We start from the raw sequence: 11,640 nt of genomic DNA, 5'->3' as shown, positions 1-11,640 counted from the left end.
GGACTCAATTCGCACGCGTGAGCAGGTAACTACCCTCCCACTTTAAATTTTTAAAAAAACTTTCCATGCTGATAATTATCCAGTAAAGATAAAAACTTGTATAAATGTATAAATAAATACTACGAGACAGATATTTTATGTTTGCTCAGTTCTTCCTCTGTATTGTTAAGCACTTGTAAATAATCATGAAGTCGTTTTCGAATCTTTTTCTGGTCATCTACCGTACATTCTATGACCGTCATCTGAAACTTCTGATCTGGTATTCCTGACGAATCAGAGGAACAAGCATTCAAATACATAACAACGAGTTCTTTACAGCCAACCAAATCTGATTTACTTTTTTCAGAAAGGTCTTGTAGCATACGATTGATGCGATCTAGGGCTTGTTGTTGTACTTCATTCCTAATTGTAGATACCTTGACGTCCACTGTTAGGCAACGACATAGTAGTCTATCAACTGTTATAAATAATTCTTCTCTTTCACCTGAAATCAACAACAAAGTCTTGTTACTTGGCAACACGTTGCATAAGTTGTGACCATTAAGATTCAACTACTGAATATTTCACAATTTTGGTTGGGCTGAGGCAATGGATGCAAGTAAAATGGTGCAGGGTTTTTTGTTTGACCAGACAGCTTTTTAATAAATTAAATTAATTAAAAAGTTGGAGTGTTCACATATATATGCTAAAGATTGCATGTGACAGAGCTGTGTGACCATCTTGCTGCATTATGGCAATCCAATACGCTATCTTGTCATGAACCAGGACTAGTCATATACTGTACATTAATGATTGATACTCGGCCAGTAGATTTAACCTGCCCATTGAGTCTAAGACACATTCACCCAGGTAGGATTTGAACTTGGCTCTTCCAATAATGAGCCTAGTGCAACCAACATGCCACTAAGGGGTATTAACTGTTCTAATTAATTATTCAAAATATAGAATATAGTAAGAGAGAGTAATCACCTATACACTCAGTGTAGGGGAACGGCCAATGAGAAGTGGCTTCGCGATTTATCGGGCTTGAATAAATGCGAGTTTACACTTAAACATACTAATGGAACGTGATTTTTGAGGGGAGCTTCGATTATTTCGGGAGATCCTAGAAAAGTCTGTTGGGAATTTTCGTAGGAATGGTGTGAAATATATCAACGGAAATAACGGGGACTGGCAGGGAGGGAGGAGGTGCGAGACGACATTGTTGCTATTATGAACGAAGGGGTGGGGGCGAGCCAGTATGTAAAAATTTGGGGCGCTTATCATTTACCGTGGCGTAGAGGGCGTCGATGTATGGTCGGCGGTGCTACTGGGGAGTAGACACCGTGGCGGATAACTATTTGTACAGTCTGATTGGTAGCGGTCGTTCAAAGGGGCGGTGAGGATGGGAAGTGTAAATACCTGGCGAGGTGTCAACGGGGGAATTGTAAAGGGAGATAGAAAAAAACCAAAACTAAACGTAACTAGGCAAATAGGCGATGGGTTTTATGGGGTGGGACAGCTGTTGAGCAGCGGTGTTTTTGGACGCAAGTCTAGTAATCGGCGGGAGTAAATAAAAATAAAAAAACGTGAGGATGTTGTTGAAAAGTAATATAATCGAAAGGGAGCCATCAGAAACGTGGTTTAAGGGGAGAGAAAAAGCGGTAAATTTGGGGATCGAAAGTGTGGGAGAAACGAAAAAACGAAAGACTGGTTCGGAAGTGGGTGCGAACCATCTAAAAATGAATGATAAAGTGGCATAGGACGATTGGGACGAGCCACTAGGGAGGGCTGGAAATGATAGGAGTCGAAAAGTATAAGTACAGGAATTTTTTAGAGGGCGGGAGGTAATTTGGCGAGAGTTTTTGTAGCGCGGGGAGTGCTGATTTTGATTGTAGTGTAAGTTTGAAATTAAAAAAAGGTTGGAATTAAAAGGGGGACAATTTATTTGCGTGAGTCAAAAGGTGTAACTACGGGAATTTTTTGGAGGGCGGGAGGTAATTTAGCGGGAGTTTATTAGCGTGGGAAGCGCTGGTTTTGGTTGTAGTGTAAGTTCGAAATTAGAAATAGTTGGAATTGACGGGGGGACAATTTATTAGCGTGAGACGAAAAGTGTAACTACAGGAATTTTATAGAGAGCGGGAGGTAATTTAGCGGGGGTTTATTGGCGCGGGGAGCGCTGATTTTGGTTGTAGTGTAAGTTCGAAATTAAAAAAGGTTGGAATTGTCAGGGGGACAATTTATTTGTGTGAGTCGAAAGATGTAACTACGGGAATTTTATAGAGGGCGGGAGGTGATTTAGCGGGAGTTTATTGGCGCAGGGAGCGCTGATTTCGGTTGTGGTGTAAGTTCGAAAGTTAAAACGGTTGGATTTGAAAGCGGGACAATTTATTTGCATGAGTCGAAAAGTAAAAGTACAGGAGTTTTTTAGAGGACCGTGAGATATTTTGCGGGAGTTTTGTAGCGCGGGGAGTGCTGATTTTGGTTACAGTGTAAGTTCGAAAGTTAAAACGGTCGGATTAGATAGGGAGTGACAATTTATTTGTTTGATTATTTATACGGCAAAAATTACTAACCACAGGTTAGGAGAAAACACTGTAATAAGTTTTCAATTGTGTGTGCGATGTCGGTTTTAGGGCGGCACAATTTGAGTTAAAACCTAGAAAATACTCAAAAAGTGTGGGGTTGCAATCAAACGACCGGGGTCTTTTTTGGACAGTTTGAAAGGTGAGGTCTACTGGAGGGTCTATTAATAAACAATGCATAGTTCAGAGGGGCAGTATGTAAACAGACAATGTATTTTACATCCATTGTATATAGCACAGTCTGAAGCTGACTAACAGTAACACTTGGCTTTGACTAGAAGCAAGTATCCTCACCTACATTTGATATCACTAATATAAAACATATTTAGACAGATCACAATAAATGTATATGTCAATTTTGATATCACTAATATAAAACATATTTAGACAGATCACAATAAATGTATATGTCAATTTTGATATCACTAATATAAAACATATTTAGACAGATCACAATAAATGACAACAAGCTAAGCTAGTTTAAAGCTAGTTATGTTTGAACCATAGTGTACGTCGCATGGGAACGATATGGCAAACAACCAATCAGATTTACAGGTTTGAACCATACTGTACGTCGCATGGCAACGATATGGCAAACAACCAATCAGATTTACAGGTTTGAACCATACTGTACGTCGCATGGCAACGATATGGCAAACAACCAATCAGATTTACAGGTTTGAACCATACTGTACGTCGCATGGCAACGATATGGCAAACAACCAATCAGATTTACAGGTTTGAACCATACTGTACGTCGCATGGCAACGATATGGCAAACAACCAATCAGATTTACAGGTTTGAACCATACTGTACGTCGCATGGCAACGATATGGCAAACAACCAATCAGATTTACAGGTTTGAACCATACTGTACGTCGCATGGCAACGATATGGCAAACAACCAATCAGATTTACAGGTTTGAACCATACTGTACGTCGCATGGCAACGATATGGCAAACAACCAATCAGATTTACAGGTTTGAACCATACTGTACGTCGCATGGCAACGATATGGCAAACAACCAATCAGATTTACAGGTTTGAACCATACTGTACGTCGCATGGCAACGATATGGCAAACAACCAATCAGATTTACAGGTTTGAACCATACTGTACGTCGCATGGCAACGATATGGCAAACAACCAATCAGATTTACAGGTTTGAACCATACTGTACGTCGCATGGGAACGATATGGCAAACAACCAATCAGATTTACAGGTTTGAACCATACTGTACGTCGCATGGGAACGATATGGCGAACAACCAATCAGATTTACAGGTTTGAACCATACTGTACGTCGCATGGGAACGATATGGCGAACAACCAATCAGATTTACAGGTTTGAACCATACTGTACGTCGCATGGGAACGATATGGCAAACAACCAATCAGATTTACAGGTTTGAACCATACTGTACGTCGCATGGCAACGATATGGCAAACAACCAATCAGATTTACAGGTTTGAACCATACTGTACGTCGCATGGGAACGATATGGCAAACAACCAATCAGATTTACAGGTTTGAACCATACTGTACGTTGCATGGGAACGATATGGCGAACAACCAATCAGATTTACAGGTTTGAACCATACTGTACGTCGCATGGGAACGATATGGCGAACAACCAATCAGATTTACAGGTTTGAACCATACTGTACGTCGCATGGCAACGATATGGCAAACAACCAATCAGATTTACAGGTTTGAACCATACTGTACGTCGCATGGGAACGATATGGCAAACAACCAATCAGATTTACAGGTTTGAACCATACTGTACGTCGCATGGGAACGATATGGCGAACAACCAATCAGATTTACAGGTTTGAACCATACTGTACGTCGCATGGCAACGATATGGTGAACAACCAATCAGATTTACAGGTTTGAACCATAGTGTACGTCGCATGGCAACGATATGGCAAACAACCAATCAGATTTACAGGTTTGAACCATAGTGTACGTCGCATGGCAACGATATGGCAAACAACCAATCAGATTTACAGTCAATAGCTACATGTTTTGTGTATCGTAGATGTTCTGAAAGTTACACATTCTAGTAACCGTGCATTGACGTATGAGTGGCAACCCCACCTTGTGATACACATAAATGTACATATTGTACGTGGGAAAACTATTGGGCTAATTTTGGGATAGCAAAGTTTATAGATGCCTGAAGGAGTAGGTCATTTTCTCATGAAACTTACCTGTGGACCCATGGACAAAAGTATAGGTATAGGGAAGGTTGGGAAAAACATACAGCATTTGGGTGTTATCAAAGGGGTGGGGCATAATATATTTAGCAATTCTAGTGATTTCTCATGTTTCCCACATACTCAGAGGTTGGCAAGGGTTAGGGTTTATAGTGACTATTTCCATAAAAATTATTTTTTAAAAGTTAGTTTAGTCTTCAAAGACTAATGCAGGTCTCAGACTAATTATTTATCTGATTAAACATGCAGAGTTTGCATCTGGTCGGGTTCGGTCGTCACCATGCCTACGAATACAGTCAATCTCGGTTCGATAAAAGTTGTACCGTAAAATCTGTATTAGAAGCCGCATCTCTAATAAAAGTCGCACCCATTCTTTTTGAATAATTGAGAACCAAAAATTCACCATTTCTCATATGTTTAGACGCTCTAATAGAAGCCACATCCCTTCTGTTGCATTGTACCATTTTAATAGAAGCCGCAGCTTCTAATACAGATTTTACAGTAATCGCCAAAGTGTGAAGTGGTCAGTGACACAAGTTTACAAAAGAAAGCTATATGCCACACAACATGCCCAACAACACTATTGTTCTCTGACATATTGTTGATTTGCCGGAAAAATGGGTTTCAAAAGCGTTGAGTTTCGAATTTGCCGGGACTGTAAGCTCCGCACACATTGTTTTCAAAATTTTGCATATGAGGTGAAATAAACGCCAGAGTGCGTTGTTTATGTTAGAGAATAGAATGGAATGAATTACAGGAAAGAAAACACAGACGAGCTTCTTTGCAACGTGGGGCATGAGGTTGTCAAAACCAGACAGAATATAAAATGTCTGTCTGAAAACACAGACGGTGGTTGAAATCAACTTGTCAACGAGAAACGGCCGTTCTCAACAATTGTGCCTGTAGTTATGAGATGCCTTTAATTACTCATCATCACGATTACTAGTAACCGTGTTCAATGTAGAATCGCTCGAAATGAAATGCGATGCGCATGTCATGAAAAGCATTCAACGAATTGTTGACACTTTCCACATGACTGGTATTAAGGAAGAGATTCGCTGCCGCCGTGCTAGTTGGTAATATGTTTTATTTCCGGCTCGTAGCAAGGATGATTATTTTTATAGTGATCCACGAAGCACCACAACATGACGTTCATGTACAATTTTGTATGTAAAATGAGTACGAATAGAGTACATTTTGTCATGATTTTGCTCGGCCAAGTTTTGCAGTGACTACGTTTCGGGCCAAATTGATAAATATCCAATAAAAATGCACATTTACACATTCTTGTGTTTGACTAGACCGGCTAAACCACTGCATGTGCATATGTCCCACATAACGTACTAGGCACATGCAAAGAATGAACGGAATCTGTCCAAGGGATTCTGAGATACAGACACACAGAGACCAAATTATAATTATAAGTCGGCCTTTAAGAAAATATTCAAGCACGGAAGGTACTAACGGAAGGAGCCACAACGCTATTGTTTTAACTTTATCTTATGATCGTTTGTCAATGTTTGTTCACAAACATTGTTGGCGGTCTGCTCCGCTAGGATTGCCCTTATACTTTTGTCGTTTCGTGTGTGTGTCTGTGTGTGATTTCCAGTGTTTTCACGTATTATTTCTTCTGTGATTTTTTTGGCTCGGCTGATTTTGTTCATACTTCACAGGTAGGTCGTACCGTCAGTAATTGAAAAAAAATCCTGGTCCACCACTGCCATTGCAACAGCCAAAAACTGATTTTTGAATACTTTTGCCCCAAATGTATTACCTCCTACCAGTTTTGTAATAGCAGTGTTCAGGGTTTTTATTTTGGCTACGTTGCGCACTGGTAAGATATCACCGACGCAGACGTTGTTACATTGTATCAACATAATCCCAACCCAACTTTGAACTTTGAATGAACTGTAAATGCTGCCTTCATTCTAGAAAATACTATCGCAAAACAGTTGCAAATAATAAATGTAACAGCAGAATACATCCTAGTAATAAACTAAGTGACTTCTAAAGACTAAATGGTTTTTGCGAACTTCGTATACAGGGCCCATTTAGTTATAAACTGACGTTAGCTTCACGTTCATGTCCTACCATGGAAACAGCTAAAAACATGTTGCTTGTTTTTTGAGCGGAGCGGATTGTCAACCAGCCTACCAGCATGTATTGACTATGTCCCGGACTGTTTACTAGTACTTACTTACGCCCACAGCATCGATATGATTTTATATTGCATAGAAAAGAACACTAAATGCAGCTATCCCGGTCAGCAGTCGAATCATCAATTTTCATGATTTATGCAACTGGTATTTCCATCTATTTGCTCAATGGTCTAAACTTTCAAATTGTCAAGTTCGAGAGTGTGTTTTTACGTACAGTGACGCAAACATTCAACAACATGTTGAACATGAAGTGACATTGTACAGGAAATGTTTCAGTAAGGAATTGTTATGCATATCAAAATCCTTTATTGGAACAGAACATGTTATATATTCACCAAAAACAACGTTGCCATGTTTCTAGGCTTACAACGAATTGGAAACAAAAGAAATCGTCCTGATTCGTTTCTTGGATAGTAAAAAATTACTGACTTGCAGCCATGCCTGTGCTAGCTGTAACTTGAACTCTTTTGGTCTTCCTCAAATTCTAGATTAGTTCAATTAGAGTTTTAGTCTTGCCAGTTCCAGCTTGTCCCATTAATAAAAAACTGTGTCCATGTATGGCCATGTCTAAACTGGACTGTTATTTTTTGACATTGTGATCGGCACTCAAAGCTCTACTCCACAACACTGATGAAAAGTTATTTTAAAAATTGTTGAATGCTAATAGCAAACCGTTTAATTCACAAATGACTAACTTCAAAATGGAACAAAATTCAAAATAGGAAATTTGGAAAAAAATAGAATGAATATGAGTTGCAGGTGTCAATCAGGCGTCAAAACACGAAAGCAGCTCAGTCAAAAACGGGTTCCTTCAATAATCCTGGACTTTCCCAAAAAACATTACAGTGCTGTTACAGGATGTTAGTTCACTGGAGTCTGCCTAGCATCTGATCACTTATTCAATTGAAACAGATGGTATCAATTACAACTTCCTGTCATTTTGCATATAATGACTTTGAATGTGTAAACTTAAGCTTAATAAGTACTACCAAGGTCATATCTTTAAATAACTAATTGTATGGGTGTCCAATATGGCGACCAATGGCAAAAACATTGTCACACGCATTGTAATACCGGTATTACCGTAATTGGTATAGTACAGGTGTGATGGTTCAAATACCAAAATGGCAACAGTAATAGAAAGACTTCCCTGGCGGCGATGATAAAATACGAACACGGAGCCAACAGATGAGGTTTCAACTGGTACTGGTATTATTATACTCTGCAAACATCAAGTACAATAACGCGGTAAAACTCCACTACTCCAATGACTAGATACTTAAACTCCAATACAATTCAACGAGATCTCAGATCTGAACTCAGTGCTGAACAACTCCCCTATATATGGAGTATATATAAATATGTCTATAAATTTTATTTATTTATTAACACACAACATCCCCCGGAGGGGATGAAAAGGGTTACAAATCAGATATTAGTAAAAGAAAAATAACCACATAAAGAGTAAGGGAACAAAAAGGCATAAAAAAAAAAAAAAAAAAAGATAATAAGTTGAATACAAATAGACCATTACATCAGCATACATAATGAGTTTGGAACTTACTACAAATTTCTAGAATGTTCCATTACCTTCTATTGCCTCCTACAGTGTTCTATTACCTATTCAACCAGTTTCTAAAAAAAATCTAGAATATTCCACCCAGACACAGTACGGTTCTAGAACATTCTCAGTGACACGGAAGTGGTAAATAAGTCGTATGCGACAAACATTGTTATGCAAATTAGCTTTAGTTGAAAATTTGAGTTTTCTCAGCGATATCTAAGTGAATTTGAACCAAAAAGTTATCGGCAAGATTCAGAATACGACTGTGACAGCCACTGAAACGCAATTGAAGGCAAATGAACACGTTAAGCAAAAAAGACTTTCACAAGTTGTGGTAAAATGGAGGTACATACCTTTTTGACTCTTGAGGGGTATAGAAATCAGTTGATTTGAAGGTGTCACAATATGCAAGGGAGTAAATCGTTTTTATGCTATGAAAAAATGCAGAACTTAAACGTACTTTTTGGACTTTAGTACCTAACGTTTTTAGGTTCATTTGCTGCAAGTTACAGAGCACATACCTAAGCGGCCATCCCTCAGCAAATAATGATGCACAGGCATTTTCGATGTCGAAATCGCGAAACCTTTTTACGCAAACTGGGAAGTTCGAATTACTAAACCAAGTAAAGGACGACGAAGATGAAATATCCAAGAACCAACACATACCAACAATTATATCTCAAAAGTGAATATTCGTGGTGTATTTTATATCTAACCGGAGCATAAGTGAAAATCTGTTAGTACTCTAATTATCCAAACTAATTGTCATTGTCATTGTCAATGCTGGTCGCCCGTGTATCCTGTAGTATTTCATTTTTTTACCGTGATATGACTGAAATGAACAAAACTCGCAGACCATTAACAGCCACATAAACCGGCCAACCGACGATTTCTACCGCCGGCCGAGTTCGACGGACGCCTTTGCCTACAAATCCAAGGTCCAAGGGGTGTGACTCAATATTGTGGACTTTCATATCCGGGTTCATGTCATATATACTGTGTGTGGCAACTGATTACTTTTTAGATCTTTCATAGAAGTATGTTTTGTCAAATAATGTCTGATAATATATCAAAAAGGGGCGAAAAGGCTATGCCACGAATAGGCATTCAAGTTGACCGCGAAGTTTCGATAATTTTGATTATCTTACCGGAACTCACGAAGTCTAACTCTTTCATATTCCGAAATTGATCGATAGTTTCTAGGAGGTGGTCCTTTTCTTGCTCCATGGCGATGGCATGTTCTCGTAGTGTTTCTACTCGTTTTTCTACTTGGTCCAGCATAGCAATCAGTCTGTCTGTGTGACTGGCCATCGAGTCCGTCCGATCGAACTTGCCCCTCTTCTTTTGGTCCGCCATCTTGAAATACTGTAACAGACGTAGGTGGCGCAGGCACGACAGAACGAGTAATTTACCCGTTCTCTTGGGAATTCCACGGCACGTGCGTGTGCAATATGTTGTAGTGCAATATGGAATATACTAAAATAAAACATAGCAACAACTATGTAAGCCTTGTTTCATCGTAAAGAAATTTTATAATATCTCTAACTTTTCTTGTAGGCTGCTTAACAACGCTAATTTTCGGTGTACACCAATCTTCATTGAAAGGTTACACGTCAAAATGCATAATAACAATTTCTTTATTTGTACTTGGTATTATATCAATAACTGGCATCTACTACAAATCTAAGATATTTCAGTTGAAACCAGTCTTTCAAATGTTTAAACACTGGATTTTTATTGAAAGTCAAAACACGTTATTTTAAGCAAATACTAGCCTCAACATTATTCAATCAATCATAATTTTTTTCAATAATATTCAATTTTTTTTTATTTTTTTTTTTTTTGTAATGTATCAATGATTGTCCGTTAAATAGTGTGCGTTTACGAAGGTATGAGATAGAAATTAAAGAAAAATAAACGCTGAGTAACTGCTTGTACATGGAAGGTCAGTGCCTCCCATGTCCTATATAAAATGGAAATGGATGGGTCTTGTGTGAAGGGAAAAAATGTGGAACGCTTCACGAATTTGCGTGTCATCCTTGCGCAGGGGCCATGCTAATCTTCTCTGTATCGTTCCAATTTTAGTATATGTGCTGCCGAAGCAAGCACAACTTATAGGGGTTTTCATTTGCTATATAAGCGTAGAGAAATTCAAAACATTCTACACATGGTGAACGCAATATACGTATACGATACGTTCAATGTGTTCAGTCATATGCAAATTAGGTAGTTACGCGTCATTGTGAAAACCATAGAATGGTAGCAGAGCGTTTGTTTTCAAACACCCGTAATGCAGTTATCATTTTATTAAACACAAGTAATACAGTTTATTTATACAAGCTACAGTATGTTTAAACATAGTTCGACCACGACGTAGTTTTACCCCGAACAGCGTTTGACACGGTTACTCACAGTGGTTTGACCGACGGTTTGACCTACAATAACGCCCTCGTTTAATAGACAGCGCCGCCAGCGACTGTAGGCAAGTCATTAAGTAGGCAAGTAACATTATTGGCCCGTTCACAGTCCTGTGGTCCGTCATTGGCAACTCATGACTCTATAGATCGTCTGTCTGGATACACTCTTTATCATCAAGTAACCAAGTAACAGTAAACAATACTAAACACAGTATTCGTTTCATGAAAACACGACTAGGGGTATTTCTGGCTCGTACTCTCTGTTGCAACTTTTTAAATTTGCGAACACGATTTTCATTAAATCCGCTATGTGATAATGAGAAAAGCATTAGGAACTGTGTAAATGTTTTCGGAGATTAAACGTCAACCTGTTTCAGTGGCCCAACGTCACGTGACATTGATTGACAGTAGTTAATTATTCAAGTTTATTAGCGCGTCCCCTTTTCCGGTTCATGTTTTTTAGTTTTATCTGCCAAAATCTCAACTCGTACATCATTTATTGTCATAAATACTATATCTAATCACTGATGTGATATTCATAGTCATATACATCCAATTTAGTACGACATAATCAAGCTGTGAAAACTCGTCTTTACCGGAGCTTGGTTACCATGAACTTTGAATATCACAGCAGTGATTAAATATAGTATTTATGACAATAAGTAGTGTACAAGTTCAGATTTTGTCGGATAATTGTCAAAAAGACGAAC

The 11,640-nt window shown here is 38.7% G+C and overlaps 1 protein-coding gene and 1 non-coding gene across 2 annotated transcripts; both read right to left on the bottom strand.

Moving 5' to 3' along the window:
- Window positions 1-9,876, bottom strand: LOC100373913 (BAG family molecular chaperone regulator 2-like). Its single transcript, XM_002732869.4, has 2 exons — window positions 9,662-9,876; window positions 1-484 (listed from the first exon to the last, which is right to left on the bottom strand). The coding sequence occupies exons 1-2, from the start codon at window positions 9,867-9,869 to the stop codon at window positions 120-122; spliced, it is 573 nt and encodes a 190-aa protein (XP_002732915.1). The 5' UTR covers window positions 9,870-9,876; the 3' UTR covers window positions 1-119.
- A 639-nt stretch (window positions 9,877-10,515) lies between these two features.
- On the bottom strand, window positions 10,516-10,622 carry LOC146732298 (U6 spliceosomal RNA). The gene has a single exon (XR_014927108.1). It is a non-coding gene; the product is annotated as a U6 spliceosomal RNA (small nuclear RNA).
- Window positions 10,623-11,640: the final 1,018 nt, after the last annotated feature.

This window comes from Saccoglossus kowalevskii, chromosome 18 (genome assembly GCF_978046115.1).
Source record: "Saccoglossus kowalevskii chromosome 18, keSacKowa6.1, whole genome shotgun sequence".
NCBI classification, from domain to species: domain Eukaryota; kingdom Metazoa; phylum Hemichordata; class Enteropneusta; family Harrimaniidae; genus Saccoglossus; species Saccoglossus kowalevskii.
This window is presented reverse-complemented; position numbering and strand designations above follow the sequence as displayed.